The 20,945-nt window shown below is 51.6% G+C and overlaps 2 protein-coding genes across 3 annotated transcripts; one reads left to right on the forward strand and one right to left on the reverse strand.

Moving 5' to 3' along the window:
- Positions 1–290: 290 nt before the first annotated feature.
- Positions 291–17,855, reverse strand: KIF4A (kinesin family member 4A). 2 transcript variants are annotated; one of them, XM_069015092.1, is made up of 31 exons: positions 17,793–17,855; positions 17,460–17,589; positions 17,265–17,379; positions 16,367–16,557; positions 16,031–16,120; positions 15,292–15,458; positions 15,032–15,126; positions 14,731–14,850; positions 13,533–13,708; positions 12,993–13,054; positions 12,173–12,308; positions 11,659–11,717; positions 11,354–11,459; positions 10,656–10,721; positions 10,192–10,371; positions 9,704–9,807; positions 9,328–9,472; positions 8,748–8,858; positions 8,181–8,264; positions 7,462–7,575; positions 7,106–7,261; positions 6,453–6,547; positions 5,893–6,022; positions 4,905–5,075; positions 4,443–4,550; positions 4,191–4,268; positions 4,007–4,108; positions 3,220–3,369; positions 2,340–2,456; positions 1,562–1,684; positions 291–1,042 (listed from the first exon to the last, which is right to left on the reverse strand). In XM_069015092.1, exons 2-31 carry the CDS (start codon positions 17,580–17,582, stop codon positions 857–859), a joined length of 3,660 nt encoding a protein of 1,219 aa, XP_068871193.1. In that variant the 5' UTR covers positions 17,583–17,589; positions 17,793–17,855; the 3' UTR covers positions 291–856. The 2 variants fall into 2 exon arrangements, with proteins under 2 accessions (XP_068871193.1, XP_068871194.1); XM_069015093.1 differs by lacking the exons at positions 291–1,042; positions 1,562–1,684 and adding an exon at positions 1,736–2,148.
- Positions 17,856–18,105: 250 nt separating this feature from the next.
- On the forward strand, positions 18,106–20,260 carry PDZD11 (PDZ domain containing 11). Its single transcript, XM_069014903.1, has 6 exons — positions 18,106–18,238; positions 18,361–18,444; positions 18,926–18,982; positions 19,237–19,335; positions 19,421–19,481; positions 20,144–20,260. Exons 1-6 carry the CDS (start codon positions 18,152–18,154, stop codon positions 20,176–20,178), a joined length of 423 nt encoding a protein of 140 aa, XP_068871004.1. The 5' UTR covers positions 18,106–18,151; the 3' UTR covers positions 20,179–20,260.
- The last annotated feature ends 685 nt before the right edge of the window (positions 20,261–20,945 follow it).

Raw genomic sequence — 20,945 nt, forward strand, 5'->3', positions numbered from 1 at the left:
AAAGACAGTTAGCTCAGGGAACTACAGCCCAAATCCCACATCCCTGTGCACACCCCAGGGAAGGAGAAAGAAATTAAAAATAAGTTATATTTATCACCTTTTCTTTCTGCTGAGACTCAAAACTTAGGGCTCAGGGCAAGGAAAAGCAGCAGGACCTTGGTTGGGGTGTGTAGAGAGAAAGACCTGAGCAGGTCCCAGTGGCAGCAACTCCCAGACTGGTTTTGAGACCAAGTTTAAGTGCGGAGAGCCCAGGGGGACTGGGGGTTGTTGTGCACAATAATTCCAACTCCAAGCCAGGTTTCTTTAGTAATTCCTTTATTAAAACTACAAACCAGAGTTAAAATTCCTACATTATTCACATAGGTTAGGTGTCTAAGTTCATAGAATAAGGACAGTCCAGCAGCCAAAGGGGTCAGACACTGGTCAGCTGAACTGAACTCTGACCAGAGCTGCTGGTTTAAGACTTCAGCCAGGGCCTCCTCGCTCCATGGCTCTCCCAGGGCAGCTGGAAAAGTTCCTCCAAGGCTCCATGAGAAGAAGCCGGAGCAGAGCTCCAGTGCAAAGGCAGTTTGTTCAAGATTACAGGTGAAACCGTACCCAGCGTTCACAGCTCGGGAGGAGGGAGGGAACTGGCAACAAGCACCGGGAAAATCACCCTCATTCACTCCAGGAATTCCAGAGGAAAGATTCTTACCCTGCCCCTGGCCCCAACACACAAATATTTACAGAGACATGACCAGCAAGAAGCAGGGTTTGACTCCCTTGCTGAGGGGCAGGAGCTGCTGCTCCAGCAAGAGAGTCCAACTCCCTCAAAAGTCACCAGGAACATGGCCTAAAGGGCTGGGAAAGCTCCAGGTCAGTTAAACTCCTCCTTGATGGGGGTGCAGCCTGAGAAGAAGCTGATGTTACTGCTCAGCATCCTCTTCTTCTTCTTCCCAAAGGGGTTCTGGTTCTCCTGGGACTCCTCATCCCTCCCGAGGAGGGAGGCAGCAGCACTGGGAATCTTCAGGAGCACCTCCTGGTCTGTAATGTCCTGCAGGACCTGTGGGAAACAAGGAACCATCTCCAGTTAGTCACTGCTGCAGTGACCCACCAGAGGCAGCAGGACACGAAGTGCCAGGCCAGCCTCAAGAGTTGCTTCATTTTTTTACTCAAATCAAGAAAAAGACAAATTTTTGGACCAAATATCAGGATTCAGCAGGAAGACTCAGCAGTTGGAATGGTGAGTTCCCATGGGATAAGGGAATTCATTTAGCTGAGGCAAAATGAGATGTGCCAGGTCAGAGAGCACAGCAGCTTAAGGGCACTTTGCACATGGACAGATGTGATTTTTACCCTGCTCCTCACTTCCCCTCTCTCCTCGCTGAAGGTGCTGCAGGAAAACGTGGCAAGCCTGTGCCATCATTTCAGTGTGGAAACGTAGGAATTCAGCAAATTCAAACCTTCCACATGAGCTGCCTGCAGCTGTGCAGAGTTTTCCAGCAGCAGCTTCTCCTCTGGGGGGATTTCCCTCCAAGATCCCTCATTCAGCAGCTCTGCTGTCCCTGCTCCCTGGGAATACCTTTGTGGTTGGAGTGACACACACGGGCTGGAAGAAGCTCTCTCCTGCTTTCACCTCCGTGGGGTCTTCCAGCTTCAAGGACCCTTCCGAGTCCCTTTTGTGCTCCTCACACGTTGTGGTTTCCTGAGGGGCAGCAGAGGGTGAAGCTCTTGTAGAAGATCCATCCCATCCCTTCCCACCACAGCCCCCTGCTCTCCGGCTGGGAAGTATTCCACAGGATGCTGCAGCTCAGGCTAGGGCTCCATAAAATAGGCAATAATTAAAGCACTGTGGGATGTCCCCACTTGATTTCTGAGATCCAAGAGCAGAATTCCCACTAGGAGCAGCTTCCCCAATGAACAACAGTTTCTCAATGGACCTTCCTGCTGCTACAGCCCCCTCTCCAAACCACCTCTTCCCTTCTTAAAAATAAATCTGGGAACGAGTCGAGGTTTTGTGTTGTCTGAAGCCAAAGACACAAGTTTAATTTACTGAGTCCAAAAGGAAAATTGAAATTATTTGTCCTCAGATTTGTGGATGAGAAGTGGGAGCAGGAAAATCTCTGCTGTGAATCTCCACATGTCTGCGCCCAGTGGCAGAGCCTGGTCCTGCAGTGGAAAATTGTCCTCAGTTACCAGAGAGGCACTAATTAGTGATGTTCACAGAGCTTCAGCAAAGTGCACGAGCTCTGTCTGGACAAACTACACTTGTGTGGGAATTATCCCTTCATCCAGCTCTGCTCCAGCCCCAATCCAGGCCCTGCAGCCCCTGAGGCACCCCCAGAGCCAGCAGCACTCACCAGGCCGTGGTCCCTGTTCCTGCACGTGGCCGCGGCGCAGCTGCAGCTGTCGGTGCATCCCAACTTCTGCTTCCTGCAGCCACACTGCCTGTTCCCACAGCGGCCCTTGCACGAGCACTGCGGAGGGAAGGGGGATCCAATGGCCAGGATGCTCCTGGAATGCTCCAGCTCCCGCCAGCTGTGGGCATCTCAAGGACAGGGACACCCCCAAGCTGCCCCAGAAGTGTTTTGCTGCCAGTCCTAGCTCCCAGCATAATTCTCTTCCTAATATCCAGAATAAAATCCTTCCGCCTACAGATCCATCTTCAGGATCTATAGGATAAGCACCTTCAGTTACTCAGTGCCTGATTTCAGGTGATCTCAAAGGATCCCAGTTTCTGTGCCACACTTCCACAAAAGGAGGGAGTCCCCACCCCAAACGCCTCAGGAATTTTCTGAGCCACAGGCTGAAGCTCCAGACTGACACAGACAGATGGAAGCCAAGGCTCTGTCAGGACTGGAAGCTGCAGATTCCCAGAGGGAACAGAGATCCACAACAGACCATCCCTTTTTTTGTTTGTTTTTTCCCTAAAATAGGCTCCCTGCAGGGATCTGGCTGCTCATAGGGCTGTTCCTGAAGCAGAGGCACAGGCAGCAGGACACAACACATCTCTCATGGGAGAAGGTGACTTAGACAGGGAAAACCTGTCCAGGAAGGTGTTGCTGACTGCTGACCTTTGCTGTGTCTGTGGGAAGGTCACAAATACCCCAAGGCACCCAAATAACCCATTTCTGCCACTCAGAGCAGTGGAGACACCACATCTCCCCGCTCCATACCCAATCCTTGGACACAGCAAGTGATTCCCCAGCAGACACTGGATCAAGGGCAGCTGGATCTTACCCCCATGAGGTTTTTCCTTGCTGCTCTGCCTGCTTTCCCAGGAAGCCAGTCGGAATCATTCAGTTCCCCAGAGTCAGAGAGCAGCTCCTCCACATCCACCTCGGGGCTGGGTGCCCGGGGCTTGGCCGTGGTCTGCCGGCGGCTCTTGGGCTGCAACACAGGAGCATGAGGGGTTAGGCCACCCAAAAATCACACTGCTATATTTTATTAATAATTTTTATATTTTAATAAGGTTTTATTTGATTTTATTAAGGTTTTCAGAGTCCCTCAGAGCCAAGAAGGTTGGGGGAAAAAAAGATCCAATTATCAGGATTGAAAATCCAATCGATTTAAACTATTGATGACAAATCCTTGGAAGTCTGAGTTGGTGTCACATCACGTGACAGAAAACAAGTGCCACACTCCTGTCCAAAGAATTTTAAATCATTTCTTCCTCCCAGCACTAAGATTTGTCTCTTTGCAAAAGCAGCAAACCTTGCTGTGGCACACATGCCTTGCTCCACAATTTAAAGACTGGGAATGCTACAGAAAAACAACCTGGGTTGTGAAGGAGGATACAGAGTCAGAACTACAATGAGGAAACAGGTTTGGGGGTTTGTTTGTTTGTTAATCAAAAAACTAATGCAGGTATTTGGGTCTTCTGGAAAGGACAGAAGGGGCCACTTCAGTGAGCAGAACAAGTGCCTGGCAAAAGCAGCTTGGGAGAAAGAAAAAAACCACATTATCAGTAGCCAAGATTAACTCTAGCAAAGAATTCAGGTGCAATACAAACTGTGCAGCCTCTTACTTTGGGTGGAACATAATCAAAAGAAGAGTCTGGAGACTCAGGTGGCCTCTGCTGGATGTGCCGGAGCTTCTGGCCACTGGCAACTTGGAGGAGCAGCAGTTTCTGTCAGAAGAGACAAGAATCAGCTCTGCAAAATCCACAAACCCAACTGCCACAGGGCTCTGGTGTCTGTACAAGGCTCTACCTGTTTCAGAGTGTCATTTTCCCGGAGCAGTTCCTGGTTCTTCTCACACATCTCCCTCATTTTCTCCAGCTCTTCCTCCTGTTTGTAGGTCAAGAGGAAATTTATTTCATTGGAGAGAAATATGAGAAAATCCCCCAGGGCTATTCCAGCCTGCACAGCAACCACCCCATGCAGGCTTCTGCAAAGGGAATACACAGTCCTGCTCCTATTCCAGGTATCCCAAAGGATCCCAGCCACACCCAGCCACGGCACCTGGAACCGGAGTCGCTCCTGCAGTTGTTTCTCCTGCTCGTTCAGGGAATCTTCCAATCTCTTCTCTGCTGCTTCTTTCTGCTGGAATTGGCTGAGCAGGTACAGAACCTACAAGCAAGTTGGAATAAACAGGAGTGAATTCCTGAAAGAAACACTTGGCATCGAAGTCCAGGCTCAGGGGAACTCCCTGCCACTTCCAGCACAATTTCCCCCCTGACCTACTTGAAAAGTCATCCTGTAACATCCTCACTTAAAGTGAGAGGAACGTTACTGAGTAAACCAATTTGCACAGGATAAATACAGGGATTTCTTTGGCTTTTAATGGACCATCTGCAAAAATCCAGCAAAATTTGACTTGATATTCAGCACCAGCTTCCTTTCAGCACATCCCCTTTGCCTTTCTCCCTGAGCCGACCTGGAGATCAGTCCCAGACTCCAAGATTTCCATGAGCTGTGATTCACCTTTTCCTGGTGTTGCTGTTCCTGCACCAAAATCTGATTTTGGAAGGCTGTCTCCAGCTCTGCTGTGTGGTTTCTCTCTTCCATCAGCATCTTCTGCATGTCAGAACAGCTGGCCTGGCTGTGCTCCAGGCTGCTCTGCAGTTTGCTCTCCTGCACTTTGGAGGAGACCAGCTGGAAAACAAGAGCAAGGGATGGCTTGGCACAGGGATTCCCTGTTGGCACAGGGATTCCCTGCTGGCACAGGGATTCCCTGCTGGCACAGGGATTCCCTGCTGGCAAAGGTACTGCAGTATGGAGGGGAAGCCTCCCTGTAACTTCCAGCCACCCCAGGAGCTGGACCAGCCCTCAGCACCAAGGAGGGCAGGGAGATTCAGAGCCAGACACTTTGGAAGGGCAAACCAGGGAGCTGAGGGTGTTGCTCACAGCTCTGAATTCACCTGCCCTTCCTGCAGCACACAGAGTGTTTTTCTTTTCACCCTTTTCCTTTGATTTCCATGCACTAGAGAGCAACAGGTAATTCTGTCCTTAGTTGCTCTTTCCCTGATCCCAGAACACCCCACTTCCTACTCTTCCCCATCACAGTCTTGTGCAAGTTTTTCCCAGCTCAACACCAATTCCACTGCTCCCCTGACCTCAGCCAGCACTGCCCTCGTTTCCCTGCTTGTTCAGGAAGAATTTTTAGTATTTTTCTCTTTTCTTCCACTTCTGAAATTTGTCTTTTCCCATTTGCCCATTCCCATGTAAGTCACCCATAAGCTCAGCTTTAGCTGCTATCTCCAGACCCTCATCTATTCCACTTCCCCCTTCCCTGTTTTTCACATTTCTCTCCCCACTAAATAACATTTTAACCCAAACTTGTGAGGGGAATAAACCTCATCCACTACAGGAGAGCTCCACTCAAATTCCTTTGGTTCCTTCCTTTCATTTGTGGTTAAGCAGACTTAGAGCCTTTGCTTTTAGGGATAAAAGAGGAAAAGCCAAGGTTTACCTCTCCCAAGAGATACTTCAGAGCACATTTGGCCTCCAGGATGGTGGCAATGCTGTCCCAGCGCTGTTTGGCCCGATCTCCATTGTCTGCATCCAGGAGTTTCTGCTGCAGATCTGCTATCTGGGCACTCCTGGGGAAGAATTCATGGATTTGGAGTTACAACACAGGAGAAAACCAGGGCTGGTGTCTGGGCTAATGTTACTGTTCCCAGAGTATTAAATAAACTAGTTTAAATTGAGATTTTTGCTGCTCAGTAGAGCACCTGGAGCCTGCATTGCTCCCCTTGGGAGTTTTGCCTCCACTTCACATTCCCAAATAAAAGTGGAGGTTTTTCCCCCAGAAGTGCTCACCAACAGCTCAAGAACCCCAGTCTAAGTGACTGATTATTTTCCTCACATTTTGGAAAAATTCCAGCCAGGAAAACCCACACCTTTCCCTCATCATTTCCAGCATCAGCCTGCATGTTTCTCATCCTCTTCCACCTCCCAGGGAGTTGGGATGGAAAGGAGGGAAGAGCCAGAGGCAAGGCTGTGTGGATGGGCTGTGTGGCAGTGCCTTACCTGAGCTCCATCTCTGTTTGCAGGCTCTCAATCTGCTTGGAGATGGAGAGATCCGTGTCCGGGGCCTGCAGGTCGGCCAGGCAGTACGTGCGCCTCTGTGGGATCACAGCACGGATACGGGGCAGGAACAGGGGAGGAAATCCCACAGTTACAGGCATTCCAGCTGGAAAAGCCTCCAGGCATCTCCCCACAGCTTCAACTCCACTGCTCCCTCCCAAAAGCCTTCGCTAAGGGGTGTGACCCACTCATGTCCCTCACAGTCCTTGAGGGTGGAAAAGCTCCCCCAAGAGTGTCGAGAACAACCATTCCCCCAACACTGACAGGCCACCCATGTCCCCAGGTGCCACACCCAGATGTTTTTTGGACACTTCCAGGGGTGCTGATTGCACCACTTCCCTGGACAGCTGCTCCAAAGCCTGACTGCCCTTTCAGGGACAAAATTTTCTTTAATTCCATTAAGCAACAAGTTCCTTCAGCACCTCTTGTCCCTGACACATCAGAGCACAAGAACATTAACCCTTTCTCCCACAAGGGTAGCCAAGGATGGGCTCCATCCCTATCTCCTAAGGGAACAGGTCAAGTAGGAGTGAGAATAATGAACCCAATATTGCTGAACAATATTGGGTGTGGGAAAAGGAGAGTTTCCCTCTTACCCGGAGCTTTGGAGGAGGGTTTTCTCCAGCCTCCTTCTTCTCTTTCAGCTGAAGGAGCTCCTTTGCCAGGATTTTCCTGTCCTCCAGCAGGTCTGCCAGGTGTCTTCGAGCCTCTTCAGTGCTGACAAGAACCTCGACTTCATTTGCAAGCCAGCTCTGGAAAAATAACCCCCAAAACCCAGCAGCTGATCTCAGCTCCAGGTCTGAATCCTTCTCCGTGAAGGCATTTCAGAGAAACTGAATAATCCCAATGCAATTCCCTGTTCCTCCTGCTGTGCTCCAGCCACCAAGGCCAGCAGCACCCACCCCAAATCCCAGTTTGCCCAGTGCTGGGATGCAAAACCGCTGTCACCCACTTTGACTCGTGCAGCAATTCCTTCCATGCCCCGATTTTGGGTCTCCTTCCGTTTATCCGCCGCCTCCTTCTGCTTCTGCAGGGCATCCTTGAGGCGTTTGTTGGCAGCTGCTGCCTGGAAGAGATTCCACAAAGAGCTGAACAGGGACTGCAAATCATCTGCAACAGCTGGAAACACGAGGGATTCCCAGCCCAGGGCAAACACTGGGACAGTGACAGCACAAGGTTACTAAATCTCAATTTATCCTCCTTTAATTCAAGGACTCCTCTCCTTGATTTATTTCCTTTGCTGCCATTCCTCCTTTACAGAGAAGATGCTTCTAGGCCTGAAGGTAGAAGAAAACACCCAAAATGAGGGGTGAAAGATGCATTTCTTTTACAAAGCCATCCTGAAAGGATTTGGAACTGCAAGCTTGTAGATCCACCACCCAAACTCATTTCCCACGTCCTTCCCTGGGCATCCACATGGATTTGCCACAGGAGCCTGGGATTCAGAGTCATTTGGTACCCAGAGGTATTTGGCCTCTAAGGAGCAAATTTAACTGGGATTCCTCAAAGGCTACAATGCAGAAACAGGGATTTCTCCACAGAGAGAAAAGGTTTTCTTTCCAGCCTCTAAATTCCTTTAAGAGGTTTCTGTGTATCCTGTTCCATCCTCCAGCCCCACCTGGCAGACTTTAGGGATTGGTTGGGAATTTCCAGGAGGTGTTGGCTCCTCACCTCCTCTGTTTTGCGCCGGAGGACGTTGGCCTGTTTCTGGAAATCCCTCTCCAGCTTGAGGAGCTCATATTGCCTCTTGCGGTCCTGCAAGGAAAAACAGCTGGAGAAGTCACATTTTCCATGACAAAGGAAAGGCTGCAGCCCCAGGGTTCCAGCCCAAGCATCGTGAGGCACTGAGGGGCAGGAATTGCTGTGACACCGAACTCCAGGTGTTTGCTGTCCTTTGCACTCAGCCACCACAAGCAGCTGGATTTCATCAACCTGCAGGTCCCACGTTCCTTTGGAAGTTTAAAAACCTCCCATGCTGGGGCCAAACCCTACAGCTTTAAATCCTTCAAATATTGACTATTTTTGTCTTCTGCCTTAGAGCTGATTCACAGCTGTGGTGAGCTTGAAGATCTCCAGCCATGAGCAAGTTCAGGTGGTGAAAGGTGGCAGCCACATGAGCCAAGCTCCTCTTCAAAGCCTTCCCAGCACTTTTCCAGTGCTTTAACTGAGCTTCCCAGTTAAACAACCTCACAGCACCCCTTTGGAGGAAGGAACAGCAGGAGGGGCTTGTTTGCTCACCTTTTCCTTCAGCTGGATCACTTCCTTGTCCTTCTGCTGCTTCCACTGCCTGAATTTCTCAGTGTCTTCTTTCATCTGACGCATCAGCTGCACCCTTTGCTGCTTCATTTCCTGAAAAACACCAGTGGCTGGAAGAATTATCCAGGATTTACATTCTGAGGAGCTCCAACCTCCATTCCCCCCATCCCTGCCAGGTGTGGGGAGTGGCAGGTAGGAAATCTTAGAGTGCTCCCAACACAGGACACTCTCAAAGTACTAAAAAACAGGGATTTTTTTAGGCATAAAGGGAAGACCAACACCGGCACAATTTAGGGAAATCAAAGTGGAGTCAAATGATTTGACTGAGGCAAGAAATCAGAAGTGCCAGAAGATACTTTGGACTTCTTTTCCTCCCAAATCTCAGTAGTCACCTGTCTATTGTGGTCACGTAGCCAAAGGAATCTTGCCAAAAACTGCTATTTTCAGTCTAACTAAACAGAAAGTGGATTCCTGTCTGGGATTCCTGTTTGGGATTTCTGGGACTCCTGCCTGGGAGCTGCTTTGTCTGCAGTGGCTCGAGTCAGAGGTGCCTGTTGGTTACCCTGATCTCCTGGTTCAGTTTGGACACCGTGCGCTCTGTGGATTCCTTCAGCTTCAGGAGCTTGGATTGCTCATTCAGCTTCTTCTTGAGCTCACTGATTTGTGCTTCCAGCTCCTGGAGCCTCTTCCGGCGCCGTTCGCTCAGCCTGGAGAGAAACCACAACAAATCCTCTCCAGCTTCAGAGACACCTCATGAAAAATGTCACCTCTGTCCCCTTTGCTGCTGCTGAAAGCCCACAGGAGGCTTCTCTGCAGCTCCTGGCACGTTAAAGGGACACTTTTATATCAAAAAAGAGCTTTCACAGATCATGGAAGTGCAAGACATTGGATTTTCTGACACATTAACACCCCCAGAGCTGCAGGCAGAGCCCTCTTACTTGGCCTGGTTGATGTCCTTCTTTGCCATGTGCAGAGCAAGGACCAGTTCCTCCTTTTCCTTCTGCAAATTGCTGACCTCCAGCTCCAGATCCTTGATATTGGTCTAGAAAGGACAAGAAGAATAAATCTCTAAATAAAAACCTTGAAAAGACACCCCTGAGGCAAAGCTTTAAGACAGAGAAAGCTTGAAAAACCCCATTCCTCTGCAGCAGGCTGATAAACCACCTTGTCTAAGAGCTGTGTGAGGGTCACAAGGGCTGGTCCAGCACCCTCTGGAGCTTTGGTGTGCCCAGAGTCACTGTGGCCACATCCTGACTGAATCATTTCAGAGATGGAGATCCCAGCACAGCAGGGCAAACTGCCCAAGGGAGCAGGGATCCAGTTTAAGGAATAAATAGACCCAAATCAGAACAGGTTCCTTAGGACAGATCTCCTCCCTTCCCTCCCCAGCGTGAACTGGGGAAAATAACGAGGATTTCAGCTTTACCTGGTACTGGGACTGAATGGGCCCCAGCTGAGTGTCATTTTGAGACATTTTTTTGGCCAGGGCCTCTTTCAGAGTCAGGGCTTTGTTGAGCTCCAGCAGCTCCCTGGAGAGCTGTGCCTGGCGCAGGGCGTGCTGGGTGCTGAAGTCGTTGGAGGCTCTCTTGGATTCCACGTCTGCTTCCTGCAGGAGACACAGCCATGAGGAGAGGCCAATGCAGAGCTCTTCAATGACATCATCTCTGTTTCTACAGAGCACTTCAAATGCATTTTTATGTAAAAAAACTAAATATTCGGAAACGAGAACAGGTTCCTGACCTTGAACACATCGAGTTTAAAACAGCACAGACAGGAGTGATGATTTATCAAGCATTTGGGCTAGAAAATTAGCAGCAGGGAGCAGATAAAAGTGATGAGGAGACAAAATCGTGCCCCAGTGAGGTGTGCACTGCTGAGCCCCCCACTTACACCTGCAGAATCCTGTTCAGAGTTCGGCAGCTCTGCAGCAGCTTCTGTGGTGGCAGCGTTTTCACTCTGTTGGACAGAGAGAAGAAAATTTGGGTGAAAAGGGAAATATGAAGTAAAAGGAAGGAAATAACAGACTGCTGGCACATCATGGCAAAGCACAACGTGATTCTCCTCCGGGCAGAACCTCTCTGGAAAGAGGAGACCATTGTCCTCCTCCTGGAGGAAAGGGAGGAAACTCCTCCTTGTCTGGTTGGAAAAGCCATTCCTTGGAATCTTCCCTGAACTCCAGCACTGGGAGCCACCTCCTCACAGGAGAGAACATGTCCAGTGAGGGAGAGCTGAAATTCCTCCACTAGACAAAGCCTGGAAGCTTCTATTTAACAATTTCAGGTCCCTGCAATTTATGTTGTCCATAAAAATCACCAGGTTTACAACACTCCATCCAATTTAGGGATTGTAAATCCATTCTGATCTCCAGTATCAGGTTTTTTCATGGAGACTCCTCCTTTCCCCCCTGCCAGGAGCAGCACAAGTGGCCTTTCTGCAGCTCTAAAGCACAACAGGACAGTTTTGAAGTGGATCTCAAGAGTCACTTCATACTTTTAATTCCTGAGCTCCTTGAGGGAAGCTGTTGGAGTGGAATCCCAGATTTCCTGAGTAACTTGGCACAACTACCCCTTCCCTGGGCTCAGCCTTACCTGCAGCTCAACCAGCACCTGCTGCAGGTTCCGGATCACCTCCACATTTTCCTTCAACTCCTCATCTTCCACAGTCTCCACCAGCTTCTGCAGATCCAACTTGCACCTGGAAACATGGGAACAAGTCCATGGCATGTTTGTGTCACAGTTTGTGTCACACATGCCAGGGAGGAACAACCTCCCCCACCCAACCTCTGAATTAATTCTGGCTGAACAAACCCCAGCAGATTGGATCCAGTTTATCCCATTAAAACCATTGAATTCCCAAGGATGTTTTTGCAGGAGGAGGGTGTGGGGACACTCACACAGCATGGTGCTGGAGCTGCTCTAGCTTGGCATTCATCTTCTCATTTTCTTGCTCTGTCTAGGAGAAATCAGAATTATATTGAATTGTAGAAGAAGCCAGGACTCAGCTGATTAACTTGCACCAGAAGATGTGCAGTGTGAAAATCAATGCACTGAAAGATCTTTCATGGTCAGGGCCACCAGTTGGGATTTAGCAGCATTTTTTCAGGGATGGACACTGCAGGCAGTAGGAAAAAAAGCACGGTGGGGAAGAGAGAGCATAGGTGTGCAAAGATGATTTAAAATATTAAAATAAAATATTTAAAATGTTAAAAACTGAAAGATTCAGGTCTCCCTTTCCCCACTGAAGTCACAGATCTAAAGGCCAACAGACTCTGGAAGGCTCTTGGTTCTGACTGACTTGGAATCAATGTGAAAGGAACATTAAAGAGATTCCCAATGTGCCACAGGGACAGGAGCTGCTGTTGATTCATTCCCAGCAATTCAGAGCTCTCCTGGGACAGCTGAACTTACCAGGATGATTCTCTCCAGCATCTGTGCTGTTTGCCCAGCAGCCTCACTCAGCCCCTGGCTCAGCTTCTGGTTCTCCTCCTGCAGGGATTGGTTCTTCTCCATCAGGGACTGGAGGCTCTCCGAGGGGGCCAAGCCACTGCAACAGCGAGGAGCAGTTTGGGTGTGAGCATGGCCTGGCCAGGGCTTTGTGACAGCACTGAAGTCACCTCCAAAACAATGATTATCCCCTAAATAATTTACAATAACTAGCCCAGAATGGGGTTTGGGTGGGAAGGATCTTAAAAGCCCATCCAGTCCCACCCCTGCCATAGGCAGGGACACCTTCCACAGACCAGGCTGCTCCAAGTCCTGTCCAAGCCTTGGACACTTCCAGAGTGCAGGAAGAACCTCCAAACAGAGGTTGTGAACTCCATGCACGTGGTTTTGAAACATCCCCAGAACACAACAGCTGCACAATCCAACTCTGTCCCAGATTTTGTGCTTTTAAGGATAACGGAGGTGGAGCTGCCCCACCTTCAGGGGTAGAGGGGTGAGGAAAAGAGGGATGGATGGGTATTTATTTACACAGAGAGGTATTTATTCAGGAGGTGGTTCCTGGTTCCTCTTTTACTTCCTCCAACAGATTTTTGCAATCTTGAGGTGTTTGCTACAAAATTAAATATCCCAGGGAATTCCAGTAAGGATGAAAAAAGAGGGGGGAAAAAAGCAATCAATTTGTTCTCCCCTCACTCAACAGCACTGCCCAGAGCTAAGGTGATCCAGAGGCTCCTCTGGAGTGGGATAAGCACAGATCCATGGGACATGAAATAACAAATCTTACTTGAGAGACACGGGCAGGGTTCCTCCGTGGGCCTGGAGCAGCAGCACCTGCAGCTGCTGGACCTACAGAGACAAATAATTATTGCTGGTAAATGTAGCAACTCCATGGATGCTGGGTCTTCCTGACTCACCTGCTCTGTAATTCCCACTTTTCCACTGCCTGTGGAAAGGAGTGGTGTTGTTACAGTATTTCAAGTCATTTACTCCTCAAATAAAAGGTTCTTCTCTTCCCTCTGGGATCACCCCAGGGAAAACTCTTCCCCTTCCCACTGCTGGGTGCAGGCAGGAGATGCCAAGAAGGCACCAAACCATCTCTGTATTTCTAATTCTGCCTGTAGCCCACCAAGCAGTGATTTGTTGGGTGGAAGGGATATTTAAACCACAGCAACTGCTGCAAAATTCCAAGGAATATCCATATATTCCCTTCCCAGCCACCTCCAGAGACAGAGCAATGCACATTAGGGATATTTTGCATACTTGGGGAGGTTGTGCCTTCCCTGGATGTTTGCTGAGCTCAGAACCAGAGGGATCCCCTCAGTACCTGCTGCTTCAGCTGGTGCAGCTCAGCTGCCTGGGGGTCCACGTTGACAATGGGTTTGTTTTTGATCTTCCTGGCCCTGTCAGCGTAACGCAGAGTGTTCAGGGTCTCCTCCAGGTTGGAGTCTGCTGGGCTCACACAGGCAATCATCAGCGTGTGGCTGTTCCCACCCAGGGAGTCTGGGGAGGAAGAGAAACAGCATCAAAGCTGTCACAGAGCAACAACGACAGTGAAGTGTCATCATGCAAGGATTCCAACCCCCAAAACGCAGATTAAACAGCTGGACTTTGGTGCCACTCATTACTTTCTCCTCTGCCCACTCAGTTCTGTACTAAAGGGGGTTTTTAAAAGCCAAAGTCAGGCTTTGAAACCAAAGATTTCACCCCAGAAGCCCCAGCTGTTGCCCTAATAATTTCTTTCTGCCATTGCTGTCCTGGTTCTTTCAGGCTTGCCCCTCCCTTCTCCCCTCCAGTAACAAGACCTCCATGAATATCCAGAATTTTCTCCAATTTAAGGAATTATTGGCTAAGAAGACATCACAAAGCTGCATGAACTTCATCCTTTGGTTTTACACAAATTGGCTCCTTAAAGCTACTGACCAGAAAAAAAAAGGGCCCCACATCCAGCCCAATCCAGGTTTTTAATGAGGTACTTTCAGACATGGAAAATACTGAAGAGCTTTTGCACCAAACGATGTAATAATGACCATAAAAAACCCAGTGATTTCATTACCAAAGCTGTGCCCAAATTAAAGGGTAATTTCAATAAAATGCATTAGAAGACAAATCCCAGCTACTGAAAAATAAAGACCAGATATTCAGACCAAGAAAAAAATCCCAGGGAAGGCACAGACAGCTTGAGCTGCATTCTGGCTGTGGCATCACCCAGGGAGTTGCTATAATTAAGGTACAATAATAGATCTCTGCTCCCAGACTTCTCCTCCTCCTTCTCCCCACCAAAAATATGCCCTGGATTTGTCTTGTTTCCTCCTGTCACACAAAGTGCAGCAGAGCAGGACTCCTTTTGAGCCCATCTCACTGCATTTGCAACCTCAAATAAGAGTCCAGGAAAGCTCTGGCTTCAGTGAGGAATTAAATAAATGAATCCCTTTGCAGCAGCAACTCTGAGCTGTGGGGTTTTCTCCTGCTTTGTTATTTAAAAAGCACCTGTAAACTTAGGCTTTGTCATCATCTTCTCTCACCTTGCAGCAGCCTGGTCAGCTTGGAGTCTCTGTAGGGGACAAACCCCCCCTTTTTATTCTCTTCTCCCAGAGCACTGATGACATTCCCCAGGCACAGGAGGCCTCTGTTGATGTTGATTCCTGCAGACAAAGCTCACGGTGAGCACAGCCACCTCAACAGCTCCAAACTCCTCATTTCCTGCTCTTATTAAAACTTCAGCAAGGTTAAAAAGGCAGATTAAAGGGTTAAAGAAGCACTTTGCTCTTTTATTAACTCCCAAGTGAGGAGACACCCAAACGCCCCCAGTGCCAGCCCACAGACCTTCTTTGAGTCTGTCTCCCTCAGCCTTGGTCTTCTTTTGTCTCTCAGAGCCAGCAAGATCCACCAGGTGTAGCTTGCAGTGAAAACTGCAATTCCTAGGGCAGAAAGAAACTGTTTTATACTCCCAGATGGAAAAGGAGTAGCCCAGGAGCTGAAAATTCAGAGAGCCAAAACCAGAACTGCCTTGAGAAGCGCAGCTCAGGACCAGGATGAGGAAATTTTGGGAAAGTCACTCTTACCAGCTGCACCATGACACTCACTTGTCATTTTTCTTCTTCTGATCAATGCAGATGGTGAAGATGGCATGGGACCTGGAGGACTGGGAGTTCATGGCCGTGGATCCCACAGTTCTGGAGTTGTTCCCCTGCTCCAGGCAGGACACGGTCTCTTGGGCACAGGTGACACTTCTTTCTGTCAGCCCCACAATCTGTAGCCAGGAAGGAAACATTGCTCATCCTCTGCTTCCTCTTTGTCCCACCTGGGATCAGAAAAACCTCCCTCGGCCTCAGGCTGTGCCAGCCCATCCCCAGGAACCTGTGTCACCTCCAGCCAGGGGCCTGGAATGGAGACTCCCAGGGAAAACTGCTTCTGAATTTCGCTTCGGGAACATGGAATCACAGCACCTATTACTAAACACCCCCCAAGTTCCTCTGCCTGCTCCAGAGATAAATCCATGGATATCCCAGGCCAAGCTGGGAGCTGTGCCAGTCCCAAGAAGGGGGAAACTGGAGGATGGGGTGAGGATTTGTGTGGATAAAGGGATGGAGAGACAGCTCCCAGGGACACAAACCACAGAGAGGATGAGCAGGAGGGACTGGATGTGCTCCTTGGCAAGCTGTGCTTTCCCTGAGAATCCATCCCCTCGGATCCCTCTGTGCCACTCCCAACACATGGATGAGCCCCACCCCACTGCTTTAGGGATGACAGAAAATGACACCTAAACCCCTTCAGTCCCCAGCCCTGCCACCCCCTCCTGCTCCCACAGCCAGCAGGGCAGACCTTGATGCCTTCCTTGGGATCCTCCCGGATGCTGATCGGGGAACGTTCCCGAGAGGGGCACAGCAGGTCCAGGATGTCCTCGTTGTAGATCTGGAAGCAGCAGAGGAGCAGCTCTGGGTTACCAGCCAAAGAAAGGTGCAGTTATGCTGAAATGAGGCCTAATTTGGCATCACATTCTACTCATTTCCCCTTTAGGGAAAGATACCTTGGGCCAGAATTCTGTTCCTGACAAAACCTCCTGGACTCTTAGGGGTTGATTTAATCAGTATCTGTTACCTGAAGGAGGTGACCTCAAAGCTCCCTTTAGTCATAACTTGACAAAAGCCAAACTTTTACCTCTAGATAAGAAACTTTGAGGACGAAGTCCCAATCCTGCCTATGCTGTTTCTCCTCAAAGAGCAGCTTGATGACCCTGGGGATGACCCCCACGCTGGGCTCATGCTCCTGGTTGGCAGTGTAGGTGCCTCCCATGGAATAGGTTTTCCCAGATCCCGTCTGTCCGTAGGCCAAGACAGTGGCATTGTATCCTGGGGGAACAAAGGGCACCTAAATGAGTCATGTGAGGACAGAAAGCTGCATTTTTGAAAACCACTCTTCCAGAAAATTCTCAGTTTACATCAGCTTAAGTACAGATCACAGTCAGGAACTCAGACAGGGAAAAAAAGGCATTGAAAACTCTGTAAAGCACAGATAAAATGATTATTCCAACTCTTTTTTTAAGGCTGGATGTTGCTTTATTAGAGCTAAATAGAAACACAGCACAAGTTCTCTGCCACCCCAGCTCCACTGCAGCATCCCCAGACAGGATGTTTATCAAGTCATTGTGTTATTCTTAAACAGGGACAAGGGCTTTTTATAAGGGCCTGGAGTGACACGGCAAGGGGGAATGGCTTCCCACTGCCAGAGGAAAATTAGGAAGGAATTCTTCCCTGTGAGGCTGGGGAGGCCCTGGCACAGGTTGCTCAGAGAAGCTGTGGCTGCCCCTGGATCCCTGGAAGTGTCCCCAGCCAGGCTGGACAGGGCTTGGAGCAACCTGGGATAGGGGAAGGTGTCCCTGCCCATGGCAGAGGGTGGCACTGGGTGATCGTTAAGGTCTCTTCCAATCCAAATTATTCTGGTATTCCCTGGAAACTGCCTTACACAGGCAGCCTCGGGAACCAGAGGGCTCAGAGAGCACACCCCCCTCGTTTTGTGGAGCGGAGCAGGTTCCAAACGGGCAAGATCTGGGACAAACCTTTGAAGATGCCTCGGACCAGAGGCGACACCGCTGTGTTGAAAACCTCCTCCTGCTCCACGGACGGGTCGAAGACGTAGTCGTAGGTGAAGGCCTTGTCATTGCCCACCACGACCTGCGGAGGAGAGGGACGGGGCAGCGCTGGTGACCGCGCCCGGGCTGTGGGACCCCCGGGGAGCCCCCCGAGCCTCTCACCTGCGGCTCCCCGGGCACGAAGGACAGGCACATCTGGCAGCCCTCGCTGGTCTCCTTGGGCACCAGCGGCCGGCAGCGAAGCGCCACGCGCACCGGAATGCCCTTGTCGTCCTCCCGCACCATCGCCAGCCTGCGGGACACGAGCGCCGTGAGGCGGGCCGGGACACGGGGCGGCGGCTCCGCCGGGGCAGCGGGGATGGAGCGGGGAGTGGAGCGGCCCTGCCGGGGCTCGGGGATGGAGCGGGAGCCCCGGGGCGGGAGCGGGGCGGGAGCGGGGCGGGAGCGGGCCCGGCCTGGCCCTGCCCGGTGTCGCGGGGCGGCCGCGGGACTGACCTGGAACCGCCGCTGCCCGTGCCAATGGCGGCGCCGCAACGGCCGCGGTTCAAACCGGGCCGCGCGCCGCCACGGCCAATCACCGGGCGGGGTGTCAGGAGCGGCGGAGCCTCAGCCAATCGCGGGGCCTGTCGTCACCGAGGGGCGGGGCAGCAGCCAATCGCAGAGCTGTGCGTCAGGCAGAGGCGGAGTCAACCGTGGGGTGGGGCGGTACAGCGCGGGGGCGGGGCGTAGGGCGGAGCGGAACCAATCGCGTGCGGGTGCGTCAGGCGGGGGGCGGGGCGAGGGGCGGCCCGCGGCCAATCGCAGCCCGGTGCGGCCGCGGGGGGCGCGTCCCGGCGGCGCGGCCGAGGGGCAGCATGGAGGGCCGGGTGCCCTACGACGACTTCCCGGTGGTTTTCCTGCCGCCCTACGAGAGCCCGCCCGCCTGGGTCCCGCCGCACGAGGTCAGCCCGGGACGGGGGGAGCGGGGGGATGGGCCGGGGGCGGCGGCGGCGGCGGCTGCGGGGCCCCGCCGGGCGGGGTTGCCCGGCCCGGCCCCGGCTGAGCCGCCGCGCGTCCCCCGCAGCGCGTGTATCACCCCGACTACAACAACGAGCTCACGCAGTTCCTGCCCCGCACCATCGTCCTCAAGAAGCCGCCCGGGGCTCAGGTGAGGCGGGCGGCGCCGGCCTGGCGCTGCCTGGGCGCGGTATCGCGTTCCCGGACGCGGTTCCCAGAGCGTTTCCTGGCATAAAGCGCGCTGGAATTGCGATATTCCCGACTGGCAGCGTCCTGGCACAGGGAGCTGCTGTGACAGGCGTGGGGCGGGCAGGGTGGCAGATTCCGGGCCGGTGGGCAGGGGGAAGGGTTGTTCCCGAAGTCGTATCTCGGGATGTGGAGCTGCTGGGGAATGGGAGCGGGGGCCCCTCAGGTATTCCCGGTGGCAGGAATTAGAAGAGAGGGACTGGTGCTACTGCCTGGCTGAGCACTGCAGCACCCACGCCTTGGATCCATCTGGGAGACAGCAGGGAGAAGGGTCCTGGGGAATTGGAAGGGTCCTGGACAGGGAGAAGAGTCCTGGGGAATGGGATGAGAACTGGGCCAAGGGAAGGGTCCTGGTGACTGCATTTCCCTGCTGGTTTTTCCCACAGCTGGGCTTCAACATCCGGGGAGGAAAAGCCTCGCAGCTGGGAATCTTCATCTCCAAGGTGTGTCCATCCTTGTGCCATTCCCGCCCGGACCCTGCCTGTGCCCGTGGGAGCTGCTGAGCTGGCCGGGTGTGCAGGGAGGCTCTGGCTGCCTCACACCCTCCCGAGCTCGGGGCTGGGATTTGTCGCAAAGCCATCAGAGCATCTTGCACCACTTCCTGGTCTCTTCCCAGCCCTTGGAATTGCTCCCTGGGGCCGTGTGGGAGGGGAGCTGTGGGAGATCCGCTGCTGCCATCCCTGCTCTCCCTTCCCAGGTGATTCCCGACTCGGACGCTCACAGGGCCGGGCTGCAGGAGGGGGACCAGGTGCTCTCGGTGAACGACGTGGATTTCCAGGACATTGAGCACAGCAAGGTGAGCGCTGGGATGGGGAATCCGCCTCCTTCCAGCCTCTCAGCCCAGCACTGAATGTGTGGAATCCTCTTTCCATGTTTTCCAGGCTGTGGAGATCCTGAAGACGGCGCGGGAGATCACGATGCGCGTCCGGTACTTCCCCTACAGTAAGTGCCTGGTCCAGGCACCTGGAATGCTCCTTGGGAAGCAAACTTCCATAAATCCCTGCCAATTCCACCCAAGTTTAGCAGCCCAAGGTCACTGACAGTGTTGATTTGGGATCAGGCACCACATCAGGATAATGAGGCCTGGCTTCATCTGCCCACACAGGAAAACTCGGGGAGCAGGAAGGTGGGATGGCTGGGGAATGGGAAAGTTAATTTAGAGCTGGAGAAGTAGCTCATTATCCTTGAATAACACAGGGATGAGCTCTGGCACAGGTGCCATTGGTGGATATCCCTCCCTAAGGATGCTTGAACTGTGAGTGAAGGGAAGGACTGGGTTAACTCCCAGTTTCTCCTTCTGCACCCATAAAGTTCCAAGATTTAAGGGATTAAAAAAAGGGAGAAGTCAAGCCAAACAAGGATTCTTCATAAAATGGAAAGCGGCCATTAAGAAGAAAAACATGGTGGGGGAAGAGGGGATTTCAAACAAATCATTTCAAACAAATCCTTTTGTTCTAAATGCTGTAAAATCACTTGACATTACTGGTGGGGTGCCCTTTTAACGCCAGAGGGTCTCAAACGCTGCCTCCACTTGGAAATGTGTGTTTTCCTGAACATTTTGTGTAATTCCCCCTGGCCATCCTCTCCTTGTCCCTCCCTCCCAGATTACCAGCGGCAGAAGGAACGGACAGTTCACTAACGGGGAGCTTCATCCTGCCAAAACCTCTCCACTCCTTTTCCCCAACGTCTGAGATGACACCTCACGTTTCAGCTGTCACTGGAGGCACCACTGTCCTGCACAGGATCATCTCTTTCCCACGTGGAGGGATGCCAGGGGGCTCATTTGGCTGGAAGATGGATGGGGATTGAGGCTGTGCTCCTGGGAATGGGTGTTGGAACAAGATGGTGTGAAGTGGGTCCTGGGGGGCAGCTGCTCCAGCAGGATCCAGGTTTTAGCAAGGCTTAAACTGAGTGAATTCTGGGCTGGTTTTGGATCTCTTGATCCTGGATCCTTGGTTGTTGAGCATTCCTGAGCAGAGCACGGGCATTGTTCTCCAAGAAATCCACCTGTTGCACCCTCTTGTGCCATGGAATTCTTTCCTTCTCTGTCCCACCTCTGCTCTGCATTGCTGGGAACTCCAGGAGTAAAATCCAGCCCCAGTCCGTGCCCAGCTCTGGCTGTTTGCGCCTCTTTGCTGATAAAGACCCCACAATCCAGGGCTGGGATGTTTGGAAATGTTAATTACCAAGGAAACATGTTAATTACCAAGGAAACATGTTAATTTTCAACAAATCCAGGGGCAAATGCCTGGTGGGATCACGTTGTAATGGCTTCCGGACAGCTCTGGCTCTGGCCTTCTCTTCCTTGTGGTGTTTTCCACTTTTTCTGTATAAACAATCAATAAATCAAGTACAGCAACCTGAATTTAGCTTATTCCCACTCAGGAAGTCTGGGTGGGGGTTGGG

The sequence above is a fragment of the Aphelocoma coerulescens genome, chromosome 4A, assembly GCF_041296385.1.
Source record: "Aphelocoma coerulescens isolate FSJ_1873_10779 chromosome 4A, UR_Acoe_1.0, whole genome shotgun sequence".
In the NCBI taxonomy this organism is placed as follows: Eukaryota; Metazoa; Chordata; class Aves; order Passeriformes; family Corvidae; genus Aphelocoma; species Aphelocoma coerulescens.